The sequence below is a fragment of the Molossus molossus genome, unplaced genomic scaffold (assembly GCF_014108415.1).
Source record: "Molossus molossus isolate mMolMol1 unplaced genomic scaffold, mMolMol1.p scaffold_m16_p_16, whole genome shotgun sequence".
Lineage (NCBI taxonomy): Eukaryota > Metazoa > Chordata > Mammalia > Chiroptera > Molossidae > Molossus > Molossus molossus.
This window is the reverse complement of record NW_023425351.1, coordinates 44,011,205-44,038,051: the sequence shown is the minus strand read 5'-3', so window position 1 is coordinate 44,038,051 and position 26,847 is coordinate 44,011,205. Positions and strand designations below refer to the sequence as shown.

At 38.2% G+C, this 26,847-nt stretch overlaps 1 protein-coding gene and 1 pseudogene across 3 annotated transcripts in view; one reads left to right on the top strand and one right to left on the bottom strand.

The window, feature by feature from the left end:
• Nucleotides 1-22,339, top strand: part of ANKRD46 (ankyrin repeat domain 46) — a 46,110-nt gene extending 23,771 nt beyond the window's left edge. Inside the window, exons 1-5 of one of the 3 annotated variants that reach the window (XM_036264446.1) lie at nucleotides 986-1,061; nucleotides 11,909-12,004; nucleotides 15,758-16,088; nucleotides 17,829-17,987; nucleotides 21,746-22,339. In XM_036264446.1, coding sequence (XP_036120339.1) covers nucleotides 15,778-16,088; nucleotides 17,829-17,987; nucleotides 21,746-21,962 — 687 coding nt within the window. In that variant the 5' untranslated portion in view covers nucleotides 986-1,061; nucleotides 11,909-12,004; nucleotides 15,758-15,777 and the 3' untranslated portion in view covers nucleotides 21,963-22,339. Of the gene's footprint in view, nucleotides 1-985; nucleotides 1,062-6,981; nucleotides 7,076-11,908; nucleotides 12,005-15,757; nucleotides 16,089-17,828; nucleotides 17,988-21,745 lie in introns of those variants that run through there. The other 2 variants (XM_036264447.1, XM_036264445.1) reach the window with 2 other exon arrangements.
• On the bottom strand, nucleotides 14,497-14,588 carry LOC118631930 (annotated as a pseudogene).
• Nucleotides 22,340-26,847: the final 4,508 nt, after the last annotated feature.

The following is a 26,847-nucleotide window of genomic DNA, read 5'->3' as shown; positions in this document are numbered from 1 at the left end:
CCCTGTCACATACACCTGTATTTGTACAGGGTGTATGTGATGGGGTTGGCACGATGATGTCATTATGCCAGGTACTCGTATGTGGGAGAATCTGCATGTGGGTGGACCCGCCTGGAGACAGATAGAGGAGCGGTGTCTCGGTTCCTAAAACCATCAGAAATATGTGTTTTCCGATGGTCTTAGGCAACCCCTGTGAAAGGGTTGTTTGACCCCCAGAGGGGTCACGACCCACAGGTTGAGAACTGCTATCTTAAAGTGTCCACGCATGAACTTACTCAGACTCATTATCTCTGAGCTCCAGCACTAGGGCAACAGCTTGAGACATACATGGAAGAACTGAATTGTCTAGCATCAGAGTGAGAGCTGGGAGTGGGCAACTTTCTCCCAGGCAGAGATGCTGGCAGAAGCTATTGCTTTGATGAGACCTCCCCCCACAGAGTGCCATATCTGGCACTCCATCAATTTAGCTCACACTGCTTGCCCCACCCTGGTGATTCCCTGAGGCCCCATCAAACAAAACTTTTAGCCTCACCCAAGTTTTTCTAGTGGTTTTTCTGTACGAATAGTCTGTCTTGGCTCATGCTTCCACTTTTTCCTAAAATGTCTCAAACAAGCAGCATCTGGCCTCAGTGTGCCTTGGTATCTAGTCCTCAGTGCACCTTGGTATCTAGTCCTCAGTGCTTATCCTAAAGAATAATTCCTGATAAATTCACAGAGCACAGATCTCTTGATTCAAGCCTTCTTTCACTTACAGTTTACAGTTTATGATTATTATTTTTCTAGCTTCAACCTTGTCTAGATTGAGGGGAAAATAGTACCTTGGATTAGCAGAACCTTGACACTGAGATTTGATCTAGTTCTCAGTTCTAGAAGTTTTTAGTCTCTTCTCTAATTCTTAGTCCTCTCAGGCCTTCCTTTCTGATGGTATACTTATGCTCATTGTCCTTGCTTTTATACTTTCTGGTCCTCCGGATAGGGAAGGCATTTTCTTCCTTGGTGGAAGTGGGAGTGATCTACCTTAAGCATTGGAAGGAACCAGAAGCTGGCTGGAGAGAGTTAGGGTAAGTTGTGTGGATAGGTTTCTTCCTGCTTGATGTAGCCAGAAGAAGCTAAAGGAGAGGTTGAGAGCTGTAAATGGAGACATTTTGTAAGGTGTGAGGGAGTGGGAAAGGTGGAAGACCCAGAGGTAGCTATCAGAATGGGGAGTATGGGTTAAGACTAGGTGGTGAAAACAAATTCCAGAGGACAAAGTCCAAATAAATGTAACTGAAATGAAGTGGAGATAAAGGTATTTGACAATGAGAAATTTGAGGAACTCTTGGGTTAACCTTTTTTTTTTTAAGTGTTAAGTTATATACTTAAAACCATCCAGTAACATATAATGAAAACCTAAAATTTGGGCCAGAGAAAATAGAAGGGAAGTGGTATGAAAAAGCAGTGTATTTGGTAAGAATATTTTAGATTTATTTGCATTAGTATCACTGGGGAAGATGTGCTAAAATATCATTGTTAAATTTAATAGTTACTTTGTACTTAAAAGTTTGTCTAATTTGTTTTTGTGTTTGTTCCTATACTTCTCTGCCATTTAAGATGCTACACATTTCATAATCCTCAGTCATTTTCCCCAATCCAAACCTTGTGAATTCTGATAATGTAATTTGTTTCATTTATCCAAATATAAGAAATTTATTCTCCCATCTATTGTTTGAAGTCAGTGAAGTCATTACCTTTTGATAGTATTTTAAAGAACAGTTTTCTTACACAGTTATTTTTGCTTGACAGTATGGTGGTTTTCTTGAGAACAAGGACAGAAGTTCAAAGTAGCAGTTACTCAGACTTAAAAAACAACATTCTTCCTATCAGTTTTATAGTACATCATGCCCCTATTGACAGGTCATCTAGAATAAAATTTTTTTTATTTTTAGACATTTACTATATTATTCCCAGTCTCCTTGGTATTTGTCATAGAACAAATGACAAAATACATGCATGTACCGCATAACAACATTTAGGTCAACAACAAACTACATGTATGACAGTGGTCACATGACATTGTGGTCAAGCTGAAAAATTTCTGTTGCCTAGTGTTATCATAGCTAGCTGCTGTAACATCATAGTACAACGCGTTGTTCACATGTTTGTTGAGATGATGTTGATGTAAACCTACTGCACTGCCAGTCATATAAAAGTACACCACATACAATTATGTGCAGTACATAATGGTTGATAATGATAGTAAATGACTATTTCTGGTTTATGTCGTTACTGTTTATTGTTATTTTACAGTATACTTATAAAAGTTTGCTGTAAAAGTTACTCTGGCAGCAACCTCATACATTTGGTTTTTATATCTCTTGGTTTCATCATTTTCTCTTGTGTTTGATTTAATCTCATGTTGTATATGCTATACAGGCTTGTAACCTAGGAACAGTAGACTATACCATATAGCCCAGGTGTGTAGTGGGCCATACCATCTAGGTTTGTATAGGTGCACTCTATGCTGTTTGCACGATGCTGAAATTGTTTAATGCATTTCTCAGAACATATCCCCCGTTATTAAGTGGCACATGGCTGTATTAAATAGTTCTGAGAGAGTGAAAATAAGGATCAGAAGGAAAATGAGGTTTTGTGATCAATTTTCATTGACTTGTTAAGAAAAAAAACTGTTGCCTTGGTCAGTTTGGTTCAGTGGTTAACAGCGTCGACCAATGAGTTGCGGGTTTGATTCTGGCCAAGGGCACTTACCTCAGTTGCAGTTTGGCCCCGGCCCTGATCGGGGTTATGCAGGAGGCAGCCAGTCGATGTGTCCCTCTCACGTTGATGTTTCTCTGTCTTTCTCTTTCTCTCCCTCCGACTCTATCTGAAGATAAAGAGAAAAATATCCTTGGGTGAGGATTAAAAAAGAGAGAGGAAAAAAACTGTTGAGAAACCATTTCCTGGCAAACAGTAAATCTGAGAGAGCCATATAGTTATTAAAATTTAAGCTCTTTAGTCACTAACCACTCTTTTCTTTGTTGGCTACAATGACCTGGCAGGTCTCTGGGCAGTTAGTAAAAATAGTTTCATTAGGAATTTGCCAGCCCCTATTCCCATTTCTGAGTGATCCCCTAAAATTCCCAGTACACAGATACAAACTGAGCCAGCTTACAGATCTGCCATTTTAATAGGAGAGTCTGTGTCGGGACCATGCCTCAGTCAGAAAGAAGATTCTTGTAATTCATTGCCCCTCCCCTCAGAATTATTATACTGAAGCTATCAGGATTGCTAATTCAGCTGTGCTTTAAGAGTATTGGCATTTCCCACTTCTTGCCCTACATCTTAGGCTCCTAAGTATCGGCTGAGGAAAGCTCTAGCCAAAAAATACTTCTGCCTGTAATCCGCTACTTATCCCCCTAAACTGGGCTAGAAAACCTAGAGGGAAAAACGTCCTTATTTCTCTTTCTTGAACCTGGAGCCATTAAACATATAACTCCCTAGTTTCTTTTTCCTGGTATCAAAAGATGCCTCCCCAAAATAGGTTATCCCAGTTTAAAGAAGGGACAGCAGGAAAAGACCACAGGCTCCTCCTTTTAAAGCAGGGGTGGGGAACTTTTTTCTGCCAGTGGCCATTCGGATATTTATAACATCATTCGAGGGCTATATAGAATTATCAACTTAAAAATTAGCCTGCTATATTTGGTCAGGCTAATTTGGTGAGGAATGCGATGTTAGCTGGTATTGATTTTCTGGGCCTTATAGGGCTCTTGGGCCTGGACGTTCCCCACCTCTGCTTTAAAGCCTCACACTCCTCAGCTCTCTTAGACTCTTTCCTCGCTTCCTACCAAAGGTCTCATCCTTAATTCTTACTTCCGCTGGGGAGAAAGAGCACATTTCTAGCACTTTATATGGTGGTCCTTTTGTGACTGTACATTAACATGCTATTTTTAAAGGCAATTGGCTAAATTGGTTCCTTAGTCCTATCTTCAGTCAGTTTTGTTGTTGTTTTGTTTATTTTGTGTGTCTTTATTTACCAGGGCCTCCTGAGGTTGGAATGAGTAGAGTAGTATGTGAGTCTAATAACAATGTATAAGGAGTCTTGAATTTTAAGAGTCTACCTAGGCCATGAATGTAAATATCATGGAGCTCTAGACTAGAGTGATTTCCATAGCTCCACATGAAATCAGACCACATCTCAAAGAAGTCTTTTGGATCTTCTATGGGGTTGTATAGGGAGGGCCCTTGTCTACCCTAAGTCACTAGAATGGATGTTTGCACGAAGGATGCTAACGCTCAATCTAACATGATTTAGAGTGTGGAAGGGAATAGCTTACAATAGAATTGTGAAAAATAAACTGTTATATTGATGATGAACTTTATTTTTCTACCGTGAATCATGAATATGGCTACAACTTCGGGGGTAAGGGATGGTGTGTAAAGTAGCACATAAAGTTACAGCCTTGCCTTGGCCAGGTGGCTGAATTGGTTGGACTGTTGTCTCATGCACCAAAAGGTTGTGAGTTCGATTCCAGGTCAGGGCACATACCTAGGTTGCAGATTTGATCCCCAGTAGGGCATGTACGGGAGGCAACCGATCGATGTTTCTCTCTCATATCAATGTTTCTCTCCCACTTTCCTCTCTCTCAAAATCAGTAACTATATCCTTGGGTGGGAATTTAAAAAAAAAAAAAGATATAGCCTTTCCGGTACTTAGTATCCTTATCAGTAAAATAAGGAGATCAGGTTAGATGATACTAGATGACTGTTGCAGCTCTAAAATTTCATGGAAATATTTAAGTTTCTCCTAAGAGCACAATCTTGTGTGCCTTCAAACTACTTCAAGTGAAGTCTGGTTTAAATTTTGTGGACTATTTAGAAAATAAGGACTAATTTACAAAAGTTGTAGTTTCTGTATTTTTAGATAACACCAAATAAATGAATAAGCAAGAATGCTATTTTTGTAGCACTTTAATTCTGTGTAAATGAAATCTGCTAAGGGGTTAGTGAGGTTTAGATTTCAGAATAGGCCTGAAATCATATTTATGCTATTAATTTGCTTGGTAAACTTTTTTAAAGGAAAATTTAACTTCATCTCAACTCTGAATTTTCAAAAATTCAGAATTAGTGAGAATTATAATGATAAGTAACTGAAATTAAAGAGAAACTTTAGTAATGCTCCTCTTGCTTTATACCTGTACTAGATGCTACAGTTGCCCTTGAAGCCCAGGTAGACCACAAGGTGGCACCATTAGGCAATATAAATAAAATGTTGCTGTAACGAGAAAAAACTTACTTTTTAAGAAAAAATAAAAAAACTTTTTACAGAAGTACTATATGTGCATGAAAGACCTCAGCTTGACCTCCCAGTGCTTAAGTTAATGTCTTTATTATATAATTACAAGTTATAAACGAAACCTCTAGTGGGAGGAAGTCCCTTGCTAAGAATTTTAAATGTGGTAAAATTACACAGTAAAGATTTTGGAAAATAATAAAAGGTATTAGAGTAAAATAAAATATCCAAGATGACTAATATTCCCTTTTTAAATAATTAATTTTGATTTATTTTAAACCAATATCTTTCTAAAACTTGAATTGTAACGAAGTTTATAATAATGCAAACAAAGTAATATAAGTATTGAAGGAAATACATATCAGAAATCCTTTTTTGGTGTTTTTTAAAATTTTATTTCCTGATGAAAAAAGAAAATTTTAGACAAGTGTTTTCTCACTACTTCAATGAGTAAGAAATACTTGAGAATAATGAGTCCAGGAATTTAGTCACTTCCTCTAAAGTAGAAAACATTTCCGTATGTTTTATTGTTGTTTTCTCACACTTTAAAAAATTTACTTCATGTAAATTTTGAATATATGAGCTGAACTTATGTTTCCTGTAAAGTAAGAAAGCTTTCCAGATATTTATTATTTTTTCACAGTTAAAAAAATGTTTATTTTCAGTAAAATGATTGTAAGGAGCTAATTCAGAGTTTGTGGGCTAGAACTAATATTTCCCTTTATGTATTCTTTGATGGAACATTTAAGACTAAACATTTATTATATAAAATATATAAAAAATACAATATAAATATTGGCTAAACATTTATCATATAAAAAATAATCTTATAAAAACAAAGTTAGTGACTTAATTTTTTTGCCCATAAAAAGAGGGTAATGATAGTACTTACCCTTACAGAGTTTTTATGAGGTTTAAACTAATGATTACAGGAAAAACACTTAAATAGTGCCTGGAGTATAATAACTTAATAAATGTTAAATATTATGTATTTCAGATGTTGCTAAACAGTTGTTTGTATAGTAATAGCAGATATACAAACAAATCATTTTTTCCCTTTTCATGATGCTTTGATCCCTAAGAACCTTTACTAAGTAATACGTGATTAGCCTATGTTTAATTAATGTATGAACTTAAACATAATGAACTAGCCTTCCTTAAAGTAGCATTCTGTAATTCACACATTTTACATTAACCTCACTTTTACTGTATTGATAACATTGGCACTGAAGAAATCCTAAAGTTAAAAATTTTAGACCTTGTCAGATTAGACTAAATGGAAATAAGACAAAATGTGAATTCTCCACAGATTTAGAAATAAGGTAAAAATGTATCTGTCCATGGTGGATCCAGATCTATCTAAAAATTATAAACATCTAGTAATTATTTTTGAAAACTTATAAGTAAAATTTGGAAGGTTCTGCTTATAAACTTCCTTCTTCAAATGTTCTTCATACTATGGGTATATCCTGAAATGATAGTATTCGCAATTGGGACCTCTTAGTCCATGGGATGATGCTCAGTACACTGAGCCACACCAGCCAGGCTCAGAATTCCTTTTTAAATTTACTTACTACCATGCTTTCAGAAAGAGGCCTACCTTTTCCCTATGTTAAGAACTCAAAGTAAGTAAATATTTACATATTTTGTCTTTTTTGGATAGATAACGCAAAGGTTAAAAATTGGAATTCAAACCAGCAAGTGTATCTCAGTGGATTGATCGTTGTACCATGGACTGAGAGGTCCTGGTTCAATTCCTGGTCGGGGCACGTGCCCAGGTTGCGGGCTCGATCCCCAGGCATGCAGAAGGTGACCATTTGATGTTTCTCTCTCACATTGATGTTTCTGTCTCCCTCTCCCCCTTCCTCTTTCTCTAAAAAATCAATAAACCCTGGCCAGTTTTGCTCAGTGGTTAGAGCGTCATTCCACAGACCAAAGAATCTCAGGTTCGATTCTGGCCAAGGGCACATACCTAGATTTTGGTTCGTCCCCAGCCCTGGTTGGGGTTGTGTGGGAAGCAACCAGTCGATGTGTCTCTCTCACATTGATGTTTCTTTCTCTCTCTCTCTCTCTCTCTCTCTCTCTCTCTCTCTCCCCCCTCCCCCTCCCCCCCTCCCTCCCCCCTCCCCCACCCCCTCCCCCTCCCCCTCTCCCTCTCCCTCTCCCTTCCTCCTGCTCTATCTAAAGATAAATGGAAAAATAACCTTGGGTGAGGATTAAAAAATAAATAAAATAAAAAATAAATGAAAACATATTTTTAAAAAAATTGGAATTCTAGTCATATGATCTATGAGAATTTATTTCCCAGGCCCTTCTAAGACAGTCTTTTGAAAAGTATATAAAGATCCTAAATCCAGCTTAGTTTAGTTTAAGATGAACCGTAAACTAGAATCTTGGAAGTTTAAAAAAATATATATATTTTTAAATTAATTTTTAGAGAGAAAGGAAGCGAGGGGAGAGAGAGAAACAACGATGTGAGAGGGAAACATCTATCAGCCACCTCCTGCATGCCCCCCAAACAGGGATCAAGCCCCAAAGCCAAAGCCGGGCATGCGCCCTGACCGGGAATCAAACTAGCAACTTTTCGGTGCACAGGAGGACGCCCAACCAGCTGATCCATACCAGCCAAGAGAGAATCTTGGAAGTTTTCTAGTGAGCAAAGCAAACATTGCATTAAGATTGCTGTCACAGTAAAATGATTCACCCATAAAGAAGTGAGACTGGTTCCACAGCCATACATTATAGTCAGACACACGTGTGTCACATCTTTTAAATACACTGTCTAGAACCCATTATGATACTCAAATTTGGACCAAAAATATTATTTTAAAATTCTCTTTGACTCCATTTTAATGGGCTTAAAATGTCAGTGAGTTCAGATCTCTGTAATAGGAAAGGTTAAAACAGAATCATTTGTGGGTCTGGAATGGATTAATTCAATTTACATTATTTCTAATGGAAAAAAAAAGGTTTCAGTTTTCATACAAATTGCTTCTCAAACAGCTTTCCGGAACAAATTAATTTGTTTTATGGTTCTCTGAGGTTATTTTATATTTTAAAAGAGTGAGACTTATCTCTTCCCTCCCCCGTACCACTTCCACTGAAGCTTGTCAATCTGAACCCTAACCAAAGAACTTATGCATATAAGCATAACCACTGGACATAGACAACAATGCTGGGGGCGGGAGACAGGAGGAGGGTGTCATTGGGGAAAAAAGGAAAAACGTGTGTAACAAAAATAAATTAATTTTAAAAAATGAATGAAAAGAATAAAATTTAAAAAAAAAATAAAAGGGTAAGACTTAACCAAGTGAAGTATAGAGTATCCAAATTTGGGGGTTCCGTTTTTACTGTATATCATTTTCAGTTTTAGTACTTTTCTTTGACATTAGAAAATGTAGGGGACAGGTATGATAATGTGTCGCTCCAGATACGCCATGTTTCTTGCATTTTGCTAAGTGTCTGGTGTTCAGATCTCTGATTAAAGTTGCTGTGTAGACATAACGTAGTTAGTCCATTTGAACCAGGAATGTAGAGCTTAGTCTTGCTTTTCCCAGTGACTTTCAAAATGAAAAATTAATCAATACATGATATGTGGTTGCTGATATTGGATATAGAAGACCAATTTAAAGTGATAGTATAATAAATATATGTTAAAATAGAACATGTTTTCTCCATTAGTTCTTAACCATCAAGAATACTATCTTAAAGTTGTACAGATCGGCCTAAGGTTAACATAAAAGAAAAAGAATATTAACAAGAACTTTCCATCAAGTCAGTGACTCACAAGCTTCCATCAAAGTCTCCTATTGTTTTGTTATTTGAATTGAGACAAGTACTATTTAGTGTTAGGAGCTCTTGTAACAGTCCTGAGTGACTGCCTCTCACAAAGGATGAGTGACTTGATCCTCATGAAGTTTCTTAGGCAGTGCCACAGAGCATGGGGTTAGAGTTTTAAATGCTGGGCTGTGCCAGCCTTCCAAGACCTGACCACCAAAGTCCTACTTTTAATAATCCCAGGGAGTCGGCCTTTGAAACAGTCAGTGGACACTGTCCCTTAGGAACCAGGCCATAATGAACATGCAGAGGACTTTCTGGGGCTTGCTGATTCCTATTATTGACTGTTCTGTGGTTTTTCCTCTGCCAGGAACCTGTTCTCTTTGTCTTCCCTGGAGGTCTTGACTACCCACTAGAGGGAAGCTGCTGTTATTAGTGGATCAATGTTCTGTGTAGACTGACTTCAGTACAGTAGAGGACTTGTCCCCTAGAGCTTTGTCCAGTTTGGGGAGGGTAGTAATTGTTATTTTTGGGGTGCTTAAGTCAAACAATTAGTAAGTAGCTGAAGTGGATTTCAAACCCAGGCTCTCCAGCTCCAGATTCATTCAGACTCTTTTAATAGTCTTTATAGAGCACTGTACATACACTCCTAAAAGTAGCCCCTCTCAGGAGAGTCAGATTGTATACGTCTCTCTCCCTCTTGCATTCCCTACCTTCTGTGTGCTTAGCTTTCACATCGACTCACAGGGGAACAGAATCCCATCTGTGAATCTTGAAAGATACTACTTCATCATTCACATTCACACATTGGTGCCTCTAACTCTGCTTGTGGAATGGTTTTTATTACTTCCTTTGGTAAATACCAGGGCATCTGCCGGAGCCCTTTCCAAATGCTTGGTCCTGTGAACTCGTCCATAAATAACCTTTCACTCTCCTGGTTCCCTGAGGCATCCAGACATATGATCCCAAAGAAGATCTTACATTCTTCCTTTTTTTGTATGGTCAATGTAGGCACCTTCAGACTCAACAGTCTTTTTATCATAATCTTTAAGCTTCCATAAACCCAGCAGTTGCAGTCCTGGTTATTTGTCCCAGAGAAATGAAGACTTACATACACATAAAAATATGTACCTGGATATTTAGAAGCTTAACATTACCAAAAACTGGAGACAACCAGATGTCCTTCAGTAGCTGAACAGTTAAACTGAGTACATCTTTACCATGGAATACCTACCTACTCAGCAGTAAAAAAGAAACAAATTATTGATACGAACAACCTGGATGAATCTCAAGAGAATTATATCGCGTGACAAAATAAAAAGCAACCCCCCAAAATTACATACTGTATAGTTCTAGTTATGTAATATTTTTGAAAGGAAAGTATTATTAAAATGGAACACAGAGTAGTGGTTTCCAGGGGATAAAAAGGGGTGGAGGCAGGAGGGAAATAGGTGTGACTATAAAAGGGTAATATGCGAGACCTTCATGGTGGTAGAAATGTTCTGTATATTGACTATATCAATGTCAATATCCTGGTTGTGACATTGTTGTGACATAGTTTTGCATGATACTGTTGGGGGAAACTGGGTAAAAAGCACACAGGATCTTTGTATTACAACTGCATGTGAATCTCTATCTCAGAATAATTTTTAAAATCTTTAGTCCTCTTCATCTCTTAGATAGTAGTTAATATGTGTCCTGACTTTTATTCACTTCCATAACTTATTGAGGAAGCTATGAACAGATTTCTAGTGATTAAGATCTAATTGGGGTCTTAGACATTTTCTTAACAGATTTCTAGGAATTAGATATAATGCATTTGTATAATATTGTTTGAAATCACATAAATGAGTCTGTAATTTGATCAAGTTTATTTTCTTATGGGGCCTTGTCATATCAAAAGAAAATGGCAGAGCCCTGTAGGAACAGTTGAGGAGGGCGGATGTTTTGTGTGTTATTTGTTGACACTATGGTTGGACTGGACCTCACATACAGTCTGTCAGTCCTGGTCTTCACTTCCAACCCAGCACTGATAGCCCTTATGATACAATCTGACTCACATATTGTAAATGGAGCTCTGTAAAGTATCATTAGTTATTTCTCTGTATAAGTTTATTTAAAGGGATTTGATAACAATGAACATGAACAGTTAAACAAACTGTTATCCTGAATTTCAGCCAAAGCTGTAAATGTGAGATTTAGACTTAATACTCTACCACTTAGCATGTATTGGCACATTTCAGGCACACAGTAAATGTTGGTCCATACTGCCTGTCCACGACCCCCTCTGCCATAGTCCCTCAAGAGACCAGCGTAGTGGGAGAGAGAGTACTCTCAAAATCTGTCAGTGCGCAGAGGGGACACCTGACTGGGTCCCAGCGAAAGCGTGAAGGTGGAGCAGCACCAGTTTAGGAGGAGTGAGGTCAGCCATGTGGAAAAGATCGCTGTTAGATTTGAGCCAGTTTTTCTTTCACACTGAAAAGAAAGGAGAGGGGACAATCTTAGGAGATCTAGCCACCATTGACATGAAAAGTATGCATTCTGAATTCCAGTGACTTAGAGTGAATTTTCAGAGCCCAGTTTTTTCTCTGCTGATGACACATAATTTGATTCTTTCTCTTTTATCTTTCTGACCATTCTTTCTTATTTGTGGGCAACAGAGACACTTTATTAAGCCCCTTTGGTCTTCCTTTTCACTACTTTATTAACTTGTCAGTTACTTTACTAGCCTCATAAGTAGAAGCCTTACCCATACATTTTCTGGGGAAGATACACAGGCTGCGCTAGCTTGTCTGTGTTTAATAGAACAGCAAGTCCTTTTTCACACCACACCTTTGGTATAACTGAATTTTCTATTTACTGTAGATCCTTGCCGGTACATTTCTGGATATCCTGTTGAACCTTAAGAATTCAAAGAAACTGCCAGGTGACCACTGAAAAAGATCTAATCTTAAGGCTTACGTGAGTATTTTCTATTGTGGTCTTGCTTTAAGACAGATTCAGTTCTGAGATCAAAATGAAAAATGTTATCTATCATTGAGCTTATTAAATTTGGGGGTAAGGTTACCAGTTTCTCAGGGGCACAAAGGAACTCACAAAATACACCACACTTATTCTTAAAAAATAGACAAGAAAGGCTTTTTAAAAAAAACTGAGCCAGACTCAAAAGAATCCCAGTCTGCAAACCACAAGAATTCTTACTGTGTTTGAACCAAAAACACCAAGTAAATTGTTTTTCAGAATCTATTCATACACGGTTCAACCAAAACACATTGCATCTTGGAAAGCACTTAGGCTGTATTTTATTTTTCTAAAAATTTGATAGCATTGTCCTTTTTAATGATCCAATTCAATGAAAGCTGTAGGGGGAAATAGGGAGATTACACCCTCAAAAGAAAATTCTTAATTTTATTGAGTAATGTTTTTTCTCATTTAGGCTAATTTCTTTTAAAAGCATTATATAATGTCATAATCTGAAGTTTATTTGTTTATTTTATCTTGTTCTCTGTAATTCCTTTTTTTTTTTTTTTCTTATCCTCACCCAAGGACACCTTTCCATTTTTTGTTCAGGTAGAGTGGGAGGGAGAGAGAGGAACAGAGAGAGAGAGAAACATCGACGTGAAAGGGACACATCAAGTGGCTGCCACCTGCACGACCCAACCAGGACTGGGGACAAACTGCAACCGAAGTACGCGCCCTTAGCGGGAACCGAACCCGGGTCTCTCAGGACCGCAGGCCGACGCTCTAACCACTGAGCCAAACCGGCCAGGGCTGTAATTCCTTTTTAAAAAATATTTTTTCTTGCCCTGGCCAGTTTGGCTCAGCGGTGAGAGCGTCGGAGCGTCGGCCTGTGGTCCGGAGAGACCCGGGTTAGGTTCCCGCTAAGGGCACGTACTTCGGTTGCAGTTTGTCCCCGGCCCTGGTCGGTCGTGTGGGTGGCAGCCACTCGATGTGTCCCTTTCACGTCGATGTTTCTCTCTCTCTCCCTTCCTCTCTCTCCCTCCCATTCTCTGTACAAAAAATGGAAAAATATCCTCGGGTGAGGATTAAAAAAATATATATATTTTTTCTTTATTGATTTTAGATAGGAGGGAAGATGGAGAGAGGGATAGAAACATTGATGAGAGAGAAGCATCAATTGGCCACCTCCTGCATGCCCCCACTGGGGATCAGGCCCCCACTTGTGCATGTGCCCTGACTGGGAATCAAACCGGTGACCTGGTGCATGGGTCGATGCTCAACTACTGAGCCTCACGAGTCAGGCTGATCTCTGTAATTCTTAATCATAAGCAGATTTTTCCCTTATTTGGAATTATCCTTAACATCTCCTTCACACTCTTTATATCTAATGGGTCATTAAATTGTGCTAATTGTACCTTATGTATTCCTTTCCTATGCCCCATTGTCTCTGCTATTGCCTTGGATCAGGCTGTCATTATTTCTTGCTTGAATTTCTACAATGACCTACTGATTGATCTCCCTGTCTCCAATCTTGACACCCTCCAATGTAACCTCTCCATATTGCCAACAAAGTAATCTTTCTGAAAAACTAATGTAATGAAACTATGCCATTTTTTTGGCTTAACATCCTTCAATGACTCCACTAAAATTCAGGTACAATAAACCATATCACGGAGCTGTTAGGAAGATTACATAAAATTCAGTAAGAAGCTCCAGTGCAGTGCCTGGCTCAGCACGGGCCTTCAGTGTCTGTTAATGCTTTCCCTTTGCACAGAGAACCCACGGCAGCAGCAGAGCTCCAGTGTAAGGAAGCCAGGACTAGGGGAGAGTGGCTGTGCTGGGAAACCAGGCTAAAAGGAGTAGAGGCCAAGAATCTCATCAAGCTCCACAGCCATGCTTTCCTGACACCCTGAGGTTAGGCACAAGAATGGATTGGTCTTGCATCCAATTCCATTAGTGGTCCAGAAAAAAAGACTTTGGCTGACAAGCCAGGCTCATCTCTGACTAAGCTTTTGTAATCTTAGAGTGGGCATCATCTCTATAATAAACACATCAGTCTCTACCTTTGTGATTTCTTGTTTTCTTTTCAGTTTCTTAGATTTGTCAGGCTTTAACTTATTCTTACATAATCCAAGATGGGAGTAACAGAGAAAGACAGAGAGAGACAGACAACAGAGAGACACTAAGAGAGAGAGGGAGACACAGAGAGAGACACTAAGAGGCACTAAGGGAGAGAGAGACACCAAGAAAGAGAGAGAGACCCTAAGAGAGAGAGGGAGATATAGAGAGAGACACTGAGAGAGAGAGACAGAGACAGAGACAGAGAGACCACTGGGGCAGGGAAGTATCAGAGGTATAGACAAATTAACTGGTAAAACTACGTTACTCAGGTAGAGGAAATAACTAGAGTGGACACCTGGGATTTCTGCCTTTGTCCCACCTCTCTATGCCTAGACAGACCTGGTTTTCCTCATTTCTCAGTCTTCAGACAATGGGAGTTTGGTAAAGTCAGATATTTATCAAGTTTTTAAACTGATAAGAACAGATACTACACTTGATCTTAGCCAAAAGGCCAAGAAGCGATATTTATCAAAATTTTTAAAGATTTTTTAGTCCGGCTGGTGTGGCACAGCAGTTGAACGTCTACCCATGCACCAAGAGGTTGCCAGTTCAATTCCCAGTCAGGGCACATACCCAGGTCCTCAGTGGGGAGCATGCAGGAGGCAGCTGATGGATGTTCTCTCGCATTGATGTTTCTCTTTCTCTCCCTTTGCCTTCCTCTCTCTCTAAAAAAGATCAATAAAGAAAAGAAATTTTAAAAAAAGATTTTTATTTTGATATTTAGAAAGAGAGGGGAAGAGGAAGGGTGAGAGAGAAAGAGAGAGACAGAGACATCAACATGAGAGCAAAACATCTATCAGCTGCCTTCTGCACACCCCTTACCAGTGATCAAACCTGCAACTTCATCATGTACCCTGATTGGGAATCAAACCAGCTACTTTTCAGTGCTTGGGATGATACCCAGCCAACTGAGCCACACCGTCCAGGGCTAAAGTCAGATAGATACTCAGTTAACCATAGAACAGAGGAGAAAAGGATCAATACTGTGAAAAAGATGGACAATCTGAATGATTAATGATATTTCTAATTTTTAAATTGAGTTTGTTGCTTTCCTTAGTTTTCTCTTTCTATTAAAATTGAAGTTTGTTCTAGTTATTGAGGGTTGATTTTGCTGTTTTTATGCTGATTTAACTTTTGAGCGGATAGTTCTATTTACCATATAGAATATTTTAAATACAATAAGAAGGAAAAATATATGAGGGGAATTACATTGTTTTAAATAAGAATATCAGCAGTGTGTGTGTGTGTGCGCGCGTGCGCACGTGTGTAGGTATGTAGTTCTTTGAAGTCCAAGATTTATGTATTTATGTTTTCTGACAGTGCAAAAAACTTAAATCTAAGCAGTTATATCTTATTTAACTTTAAAAATATCTTAATTTTTTACATGAAGAAAAGCAAAATAGAGCTTTATAGTAATTTAATTGCAATTTTGATCCAGCAGATATAAAGGAAATAAGACATTTTAATGGAAAAATAAAATGTAATTGATAATTTTATTGTTTCTGTTTGGTGAAGTAATTTATTAGCATCAGGAGGCCAAGGAGGATAACAAAGAGTGCTTTTCTAAATGATTTCATTGTCGTGATTTAGTTTGGCTTCACTAAGTTTCCCTCACCTTGTATTTCATTACAGGCATCCACCACATCAGAGCAATGTCCTACGTTTTTGTAAATGATTCTTCTCAGACTAATGTGCCCTTGCTACAAGCCTGTATTGATGGAGACTTTAACTATTCCAAGCGGCTTTTGGAAAGTGGCTTTGACCCAAATATTCGCGACAACAGGGGCAGAACAGGCCTTCACCTTGCAGCAGCCCGTGGGAATGTAGACATCTGCCAGTTGTTACATAAATTTGGTGCTGATCTTCTGGCCACAGATTATCAAGGGAACACAGCTCTTCATCTCTGTGGTCATGTGGATACTATTCAGTTCTTAGTTTCCAATGGACTTAAAATTGATATTTGGTAAGTTCTCTGTGGTTTTGAAAGTCTAGTCATTTCTTCCCATTAGTCTCCAACCAGTGGGCTAATCTTAGAGTCTATTGATTTTGCTTCCTCATTGATCAACTGTAGTGACACATTCAGAAAGGCATTGAGAACAGTGGAACCTTGGTAGGGGAGTGAGGAAACAAGGGGCTGACCTCTAGATTTTGCTAAAGCAGTATAAGTTCTATGAAAATAATGACTAGATTCTGCTACTAATTGTATATTGTAAGATGAGGGAAAAAGAAGAACTAAAATTTGTTGAAAATCTATTATGGGTTGGGCACTGTGTTTACTTATGTTAGCTCAGAATGGATAGCTCTTGCAGTAGGTGTTATCTTCATTGTACAGATGAAATAGTTGCGATAAGCCCTGGCCCATTTGGCTTAGCAGTTAGAGCATCGACCTTTGGAACAAAGGGTTGCGGGTTAAATTTCCAGTCGAAGGCACGTACCTGGGTTGAAGGTTTGATCCTGGCCCTGGTCAGGGTTGTGTGGGAGGCAGCCAATCAATGTGTCGCTCTCACATCAGTGTGTCTCTCTCTCTCTCTCTCTCTCTCTCTCTCCCCCCTCCCCTCCCTTTCTTCCTTCCACTCTCTAAAAATCAATGGAAAAATATCCTCTGGTGAGAATTAACAACAACAAAAATAAATAGTTGAGATAAAAAGAGTTAAATGACTTAACAAAGGTCTCAGCCAGAATTTGAACCTAGTTCCACCTGATTCCAAAGCTTTTTGCCTTCTATCATATAATATTCTATGCTAGCTTCATAATCTCTGGGGCTCAGAGTCCTTTTTTTTTAATCCTCACCTGAGGACATTTTTCCATTTTTTGTTCAGGTAGAGTGGGGGGGGGGGGAGAGAGAGAGAGAGAGAAACATTGACGTGAAAGGGACACATCGAGTGGCTGCCACCGCATGACCAACCAGGGCCAGGGACGACAAATTACAAACTGCAACTGAGGTACGCACCCTTAGCGGGAACCGAACCTGGGTCTCTCAGGACCACAGGCCGATGCTCTAACTGCTGAGCCAAACCGGCCAGGGCTCAGAGTCCTTTTTATACTGAACAATTTGAAGAAGTGGTTTTCTGTATTTGTTTTAGAGATACTTTCTCTCTTGAGTGGGAAAGATGTCAGGCCACCTTTAAAGTTGAGCTGGACCTTTAAACTACAGTTACATGTTGCCCTAATATATTGGTGTGTTAATGTTCCTAACTCTGAATATGATAGTAAGTGGTTCTGCTACTATACAGACAGTATGTAGTGGGAATTGACTGCAGGATTCAATGTTATTAGGGCTCTGTCCTGTTATTAGTGTAACATAGCTAGGTAAACCAAAGCAGCTTATTTCGTTGCTTTGGGAATTTTTTTTATTTTTTAATTCTTAGACTTCAAAAAAAAATAGACATTTTTCCCATAAAATATAAAAATATCAAATGAAAATGAATCTAGAATTAGACTTTCCTGTTAATTTCTGGGAGGATGCCCTCTTTTTTTTTTGTTTATTCTCATTCACTTTTTTGTCTATACATTCATTCCTTTTTCTTTTTCCCTATAAGGAAAAGAAAATAGATTAACTCAAAATTCAGGTTTCAGCTTGACCTTCAGTTCTGCTCTGGGTTTTAATTTTGACTTAATTAGGGCCTAGACCTTCTTCACTATCTACACAAGTAGGTACTAACAATGTACTACAACTATTATGATGACCTCTTTGTTTTTTTAGCAATCATCAAGGTGCTACACCCTTAGTCCTGGCAAAGCGCAGGGGAGTGAATAAAGATGTCATCCGATTGCTGGAATCTTTGGAAGAACAGGAGGTAAAAGGATTTAACAGAGGAACCCACTCAAAACTGGAGACCATGCAGACAGCTGAGAGTGAAAGGTACTTAAGATATAATTTTTTAATGGGCAAGTCACTTTAAGTCCTGGATTTTTTATGACAACTTTGTGAGTTTTATATTTATTTGCTTTCAAGTACAGGGCTTTGATACTTTCTTTGAACTTTATATAGGTTCCTCTGGCTCTAGGTTATAATTGAGAGCTATTAATGGAAAGTACTGCATACCCCTTTTCACATAATGCTCTGTGCAAGAAACCTGCTGCATTATCAGTGCAAGGGAGAAGAGGTGGTTAAGAACTGAATATGAGGGAAGGAGACAGGAGTTTGAGAATTTTAGTGCAGGTCACAGAAGGAATGGAATGTCAAAAGATAGTAAGGCTAGGAACTTGGACAATATTAGAAAAGACCAAAAAGGTAGTTTCAAGGGTAAGGAAACGGACTGCTGAGGAAAAGTAAAATGGGAGGAGAGAAAGTAAGACAAAATTGAACACATGCACAGTTCAGTGATGTGAAAGTGAAAGTGACTTTGTCATGAGTTGGAACAAATGAAATTTGTTCTGTAAATAACTGAAGCTAAGAGGCAGTGACTGACCAGGTCTTAAATTCATCATTTCTCATCTAGAAGCAGGTTAGACCACAGTTCAGGGAGCTCAGAAAAGGTGACAAACCATTTTTTCTCCTGGCCAGACTTTGTTGTGCTAGCATGTAGTTTCATTGGCTGCCATGGTGCTTAACCTTCCGGATTATACCAGGTAAGAAGGCCCATGAGTTTATTATAGTCTCCCCCCACAATTTTCAATGGAATATATTTCAAGGGCCCTCATCAGCTGTTCACCTAATAGCTGATTGATCAGATTTAGATTTAGGATCATGTAGACCATCTAGACCATCAGGATTGTGTTGTTTTTTTTTAGTTCTAAATGAAATCCTTTCTATTTTCCATAGTTCACCCTGCAATTCCTTTGTACTCATAATTGCTTTCCACCTTCTTTCATGTGCTGGCTGATATATTCATTGGGGACCATTAATTCCACTCTCAAACTTAGAACTGTTTTGTTTAGTACTTTCAAATATATATTACTGTCCAAAGAAATTAAGAGTTTTACTTCTAGAACAGTGCATGCTTCTCAGGAGTTATCACCGAAAGCCGATAAGTAGATAAAATAAGCAGGAGGCCAAAGATGCATTTGCAAGCCCTCTTTCTCACCTCACCTGTGTATTTTGGATCAACTGTCAGAACGGCATAAGCAACTTAATAACATTGTTATCTATTATTTGTTATAGATTATGTTCTTCCAAAACAACTGAAATTCATTTTCATCTTTCTAAAAAATAGTAGTAAATTATTTGAAGTTTTTTTACCATGAGACATTTCTAAAAATGTGCTTTTGTTTTTGCTAAGTATATTTTTGAGACCTTGGTTGGTATATTTAGTTAATAGCGAGTTTCTTGGCACCTCTCTTTCAGAAATTGATTTTTAACTCGTTTTGCCTTAGTTGTGATTATTTAAGAAGTAATTTGTCTCCTGAGCAGATCGGTACGAAATATTTATTTTTGCTTCTTTAATATACCCTCCATGTCATTTCCATATGAGAATCTGTCTTATTTACAGCATTGTGTAAAGCCAGCTCTTCAGAAATTGAATTATTAATATTTCTAGTACCTGGTAGTCCTGTCTTATTTCTGCCCCTCAGCATCGTGATAGAAATGCAGTGGTTGAAGCTTAAATTTAAAAGTTTAAAGGCAACATCATTGGTCATTAGGGAAATGCAAATCAAAACCACAGTGAAATACCACTTCATACCTAGTAGGATGGCTATACGCAAAAAGATGGTCAATAACAACTGTTGGTGAGGATGTGGAGAAATTAGAACCCTCATGCATTGCTGGTAGGAATGTAAAACAGTCTGGCAGTTCATTAAAAAGTTACCCAGTGTTACCATATAGTCCAACAGTTTCACTTCTAGGTGCATACTGAAAAAAACTGAAACCATGTTCACACAAAAACTTGTGCACTAATGTTCATAGCAGCTATTATTCATAACAGCTAAAAGGTGGAAACCACCCAGAAGTCCATTAACTGATAAATAGATAACAGGATGTTATCTATCCATCATTGGAATATTATCCTACCATAAAAAGTAATGAAATGCTGCCCTGGCCGGTTTGGCTCAGCGGTTAGAGCGTCGGCCTGCGGTACAGAGAGACCCGGGTTCGGTTCCCGCTAAGGGCATGTACCTCAGTTGCACTTTGTCCCCGGCCCTGGTTGGTCGTGCGGGTGGCAGCCACTCGATGTGTCCCTTCACATTGATGTTTCTCTCTCTCTTTTCCTCTCTCTCCATCCCGCTCTATCTGAACAAAAAATGGAAAAATGTCCTCGGGTGAGGATAAAAAAAAAAAAAAAAAAAAAAAAAAAAAAAAAAAAAAGTAATGAAATGCTGATACAAGCTACAGCATGGAAAAACCTTGAAAACTTGCTACATGAGAGAAGTCAGTCACAAAAGGTCATATATTATATGATACCATTTATATGAAATGTCTAGAATTGATTAGTAGAAAGCGATAAGTGGTTGCCAGGAGCTGTGGGAAGTAGTGACTGCTAATGGGTATGGAGTTACTTGCAGAAATGATAAAAATGTTTTGGAACTAGGTGGAGATGGTTGTACAACTTTATGAATATACTAAAAACCACTGAATTGTGCACAGTAAGAAGATGAATTTTATGGTATCAGAATTGTATTTTAATTAAAAAGTGAGAAAAAGCTTAAGGGAATTGGCTTGTACATGGCATTATGGCATAGCTGTGTAGAAATTAGCCTTTCCTACATACTCTGTATTATTGTACAAACTAGAACTAAACCCAGTGTGAGGAAACTATTAAAAAGAATTTCTGCCCTGGCTGGTTTTTCTCAGTGGTTAGAGCTTTAGCCCATGGACCAGAGAGTCCCCAGTTCAGTTCCCACTCAGGGCACATACCTCGGTTGCAGTTTGTCCCTGATCCCTCTTGGGGTTGTGTGGGTGGCAACCAGTCGATGTGTCTCTCTCACATCAATGTTTCTCTCTCTCTCTTCCCGCCTCTCTCCCTCCTGCTCTATCAGAAGATAAATGCAAAAATGTCCTCTGGTGAGGATAAAAAAAAAAAAAGAATTCCTAATAAGTAGACATGTTCAAATGTATAAAAGACTGCGGAGTAGACTTTTATGATTAGAGAATTACAGATAAAAGAAGGAATTCCTTCATTGTTCAGATTATTAAACTAAAAATCCCCTTTTAAGATTCACATACTTTATTAAATTAGTTTTTAGATTTGTCTGTCTTTATTTTCATTAACACAAATTCTCAAATTATGAATGTTCATTTTGAGAGAGAGATCACCGAATCCTAACCACTAGACCATCAGGGAAGGTTGAATCTTCATTTTGAAGTCTTCTAAATTTAAAATAACCAGATGTGTTTTGATTTAGTATCTGATGGAAACATCTCATTTGACCTACTTTAAGATGCCTGCTTGAGACTTTTTTATTAGAAAAGGACTTTTTTTAACTGACTCTGCTAGATATAAAACCAAGAATAATAATCATTATGGCTAGCAATTTACAGTGTAAGGTAGCTTGTTCAGATACATAAATCAGTACATAAGTGTGTGAGATATACATGCACATATGTCAGTTTTCTTCTCGTGAGTACTTGTGTCATAAAGTTGCTCTTTTCTAAATAATAGTTTCTGTTGTTTTATGTTTTTGAAATGGGTGAGATGTGTTGTTTCATACCCGTTCATGTTCTCCTTGTGTCTTTCACAGTGCCATGGAAAGCCATTCTCTCCTCAATCCCAACTTACAGCAAGGTGAAGGAGTCCTGTCCAGTTTCCGAACCACGTGGCAGGAGTTTGTAGAGGATCTGGGCTTCTGGAGGGTTTTGCTCTTGATCTTTGTCATTGCTTTGCTGTCTCTTGGTATTGCTTACTATGTGAGTGGGGTGCTACCCTTCGTGGAAAACCAGCCTGAACTGGTGCATTGAAGGAGCTCCTGGAAGATGGGCACATGCCTGTTTCCTGGCTTCTAGTGTTTCCCAGTTTCTCAAAATTGTTCTCTTAGTGCAAGGCAGTGAGGGCTGTACATTTTTTTCTTTGTGCATTTTTATGTATTGTGATACTTTTAGAATGACATGTTCATTTAAACTAACTACATACTGTAGTCAAGTATACTGCATCCTAAAGCTACCTCTGATTCAACCTAACTTAGGAACACACAGCCTTGTTTGGTAAAAACATGAAAATGACTAAAGAAAGGTAAGTGAAGTCCTTGCTATAGAAACCTTACCTCGATATAGGACCAACTAAACTGAAGTGTTTAAAAAGAAAAAGGCTTCCTTATATGATTCGTTTTGGTTGTTGGTTTTGTTTTGTTTTTATTTTTGCAAAAGCCTCTTTTCTCTCTTTATGTACAGTCTCCAGGAATAAAAGAGAGAATGAAATATTCAGCTTAAAACTTTAGGTGCTTTTTTCAAATCCTGCCTAGTAAGTCAGTATTGTTGGAATCTGTTTGGTTTATTTTAATACGTTCAAGTCTGCTCACAAACCAAATAGAACTTTTGAAAGTTCTATTTTCTTCAAAAATGATTGATTTCATCTTATATTTATTTGATCTTAGGATAATTTTTTTTGTAAACTACTTTGCTTCTGTTAATATCTGTGAAAAGTGAACTTCAGTTCATTTTGTTCACTTTTCAATTTTCCCTAGTGTTTATTTTAAAGATGGTCTGTTCATCAAAAATATAGTGAGAAAACTTTTTCTAGCCAGTAGCAGGGAAAAATAATTCTGATATTTAACGGTTACTGTAGCTTTGCAGTGCTGTTATTACAGTGAAAAATTCAGTTCTATAAGCTTGCTGTGTTGTCACAATTGTATCATAATTCATAATTATTTCATTTTAAGTGCAGTCCTATTTAGAGGCCCTGTAGAATTGTTGTAACAATTTCATCCATGTCAATAATTCTCTGATGGCAAGAATGGATGGGATATTTCTGAGTTAACATCTCTGACCATGATTGTACTGGGTGTCATAAATGCTTTATGAATGGTAATATTATGTAAATTGAAATCTGGCTCCCAAAGTATATTGCAGCATTCAGCAGCATATTTGAAGGCCTCTTTTGTTAATGATTCTGTTACATATAAATCACATTCTTGGATTATTAAAAAAGAATATGAAGACTTGATAATTATTCATTGGCTATAGTCTGAAAACTAATGAAAGAACTAATGGTTTTACTTTTTAGAACAATAAGTAAGCTACTGCTAATTGAATTGTATCTAGAATTAGAACTTATAGTTTAGAATAGAATTGGTATTTCTGCGCTTCTTGTTATTCTCTCTTTTTTATTTACATATCTAGGGTTGAGGTGATTTTGTCCTCTCGTTCATGTGGCTTTATCCTCTCTTAAAGAGCTGTTTTAAAATTCTTGATTCACCTGGCTGCTTCAGTATCAGCTCACAGAGTCTTGCTTTTAGGTTAGATACATAACAAAATAAATCTTATTTGATGTAAATACAGTAAAAACAGTGGATTTTAGAATGGAGAACACTAGAAGTCATAATGAGTACACTGTGGAATTAGCTTTACATTTGTTTGTAAATCTAAACAGATATGCAAAATTCGTTAAATATATATGTACATATGTTGCATTTTTTTATGTTTTCTTTTAAGTTTTGATTTCTTTGTATTCTATTCTCTGTATTCAGAATTCAGTGACACCACTAATAAATGTATTTATAATCTCTTAATCACAATCCATGTTCTTAGTGTATCATAATTTTTCTTTTAATTTAAGGTTTAAAAAGATGAATTGCAATTGGCTGTTTAAAAAACAGCCTGTTTTTTTTTAACCTGGTTTAATAAGTATATCAAGTTTATATATGTTTGCCTTATAATTGCCCTGAAACTAATTTGGGTGAATTGCTTGTGGATTTAAAAGTGATAACTGCTCTGGCCAGTTTGGCTCAGTGGTTAGAGTGTCACCCACGGACTGAAAGGTTGCGGGTTTGATTTCCTGTCCGGGGCACGCACCTGGTTTGCAGGTTCTATTCCCGGCCCGGCCCGACAATTATTGTCTCTCTCACATTGATGTTTCCCCCGCCCCCATTCCACTCACTCTATCTAAAAAAAATCAATGGAAAAATATCCCCTGGTGAGGATAAACAAACAAATGAAATGTGATAACTGCAATGATTGACCACCTCCCAATTATACAGGTCACTGAACATGCCTCATTTTGTTTCATCCTTATGTTCCCATACCCCACTGTGTTCCTCCTTTTTATAAGATAAGGGAACTGATACAGGGAGGGATAAGTAGCTTGTCCAAGGTCAAAGCTGGACATGTGGTGGAACAGGTTTTCCAGATTGAGGCTCTGTTTCCAACTATAAGTTTTCTTTTTCTTATCCCCCCACTGCCTGTTACGAATCTGGTGGTGGAACCATCTAGAACCTTGCCTGCTGCTGTCTCAGCAGCATGTTACTAAAATTTCCACTACTGTTCCTAAATACTTATATTTTCCTCTTTCTATAATGAAGGTACCATTTTCCCACATCCTACCAGTGTTTCCTTTAAAATTCAAGCTCAAACCCCTGGCATGATCAGAAAAGCTTCCATACCTCACCATATCTGACTGCCCACTTCTCTACCTACCATTTCCTTATCATTTACCATCCTCAGTAAGCATGTATTTTGTTTTTCATTTGTCTCTTTAATTGTAAGTTCATGAGAAAAGGAACTTGGTCAAGTTTTACTACCCTGTCCACAGTGCATCCTATAGACCTTCTCATGCTCAAGTCCATTGCTTTGTCACCTGCAGCTTTATTTTTTTCTTCTCAGATTAAATAGCTTTTACCTTTCACATGTTTCCTTCAGCATGCTGCATGTGTGAACTGTGCTCGTCGTTCTTCCACAATATGCCTGCCACTTGATTGAAGAGATACATAGTCTTGTGCTGTGTAGCTCCTTTACATGAGAGCACGAGGCTTTAGACCAGCACACTGCCTTTTTCACCACTTAGCACAGAAGTCCGGGAACAGTATTCCCCTGTTGTTGTTGTTTTAGCCAGGCCTCAGTCTTTGACTTGTGAAAGTATGTGTGTATCAAAGTGCTCTCAGCTGCAAGAAACCCAGATCCAAATTCAAAGTGGCTTAAACCATAGGAAGTTTATTGATTTATGTCGCTGGAAGTCCAAAGGGGGAGTAGACCCCGCGGGTGACATAATGCCAGTGCAGCTCGGTTCCCTGTGCTTTCGGCTCTTCCCTCCTGTTTTGTTGGCTTCATCCTTCAGCTGGTTTTGAGATGAGTTCAGGATTATCAGGCCACACTTCCATTTGTAACCACGTGGAGAAGAGACCATCTTTTCTGTGGGTCTCTCCTAGGAAACTTTCCTCCAGAGCTCCCAGCAGACTTCCTTTCTCTTTCCTTGGCCAACATTACATTGTGTACCTGTTCTCAAACCAGCCCACGTCGTGCACTGGTTGATTAGGCCTGGATTGATCCACCAGTTGTTGGCAGTGGGGTTGATAGGGTCAATATGATTGGCTTGGACCAGCGGTTTAGAAATGATGGGAGGCTGACAGTGGGCAGCAGCCATAGATGTTGTATGTCACAGCATGTGGGACAGTACAACAAAGCACAACAAAGAATTCTTCCACATTCTACATCATTCTTGAATGTTCTGCTAAACATTCATATGGGTTTAAAAAAAACTTATTAAACCTAAAACCCAACTTTATTTTACATTTTAAAACAAAGTGTTTTTTTACAGTTCTAATATACACTGAATTTTCCAACAGTACAACCATGAGATAATTGAGGGAAGATTCCACTTTAATTTGTTCAAAACTTGACCAGAAATTGTACCTGTTTCAAAAAATCTTGTTATTGACAGAGTGCTACTGATGACAGCTGAGTATTATTAATAATATGGTAACCTACATAATTCTATGATGACATCATTGTTTCTTCTAGTGTGGCTGTCTGAGCATTAACAGACTGTAGTACACATTTTATTACCAATCACATCCCCTTTATTTGCCTTTATATTATATGATTTATATGAAATTATTTTACCGATTTCAGCAGTTGTTACTTTTGTCTGGAACTCATATTGAGTCATCTTGTTGTACCTTTCCAAATAGTTTACCTTGGGAGATACCTGGAAGTAGCACTTCTCAGTGTGAACCGGGGGAGAGAGACCAGCATCTGGTTAAACCACCCTACAAAATTGTTCAGGCCAAAACAGTTCCGGCTGTGCTAGATGAAGTAGGACTTTGGAATCAAGCCCATTGCCTAGTGCTCTGAGGTAGATTCAAAACCATTTTTTAAAAGAGGATCTTGGCCCTGCCATGGGCCCCTCATTGTCACCCTTCAAAGCACAGGAAAGGTCAGCATTCTGTTCAGTCACTCATCCTTGAACTTTGCACATCACAATGGACAGCTCCACAGCCCAAGGTATGTGGGTCTCCACTCACCCAGAGATAGGTTTGGCCACACTCAGTCAAGGAATATAGTCTGGAGTTCCTTGTTGCCTAAACTTCTGATGTTCATCAGAAGTTTACCTGATAACAGTATTTAGAGTGTTCCTTGGAAGATGTTTTAGATCAGCACTGTCCAATCAAACTTCCTACAACGATGGAAAATTTTTCCATTGGGCTGTCCAGTGTGGTAGCCACTTGTCACTTGTAGCTATTTAAGTTAATCATATTAGAAATTTAGTTCTTCATTAGCACAGTTATCTGAGCCTGAAACCCAACTCCATTTTACATTCTAAAACAAAACTAGCCACATTTCTAGTGTTCAACAGCACAGATATACAACATTTTCATTTCTGTAGAAAGTGCTTTTGGACAGCAGTGTTCAAAAA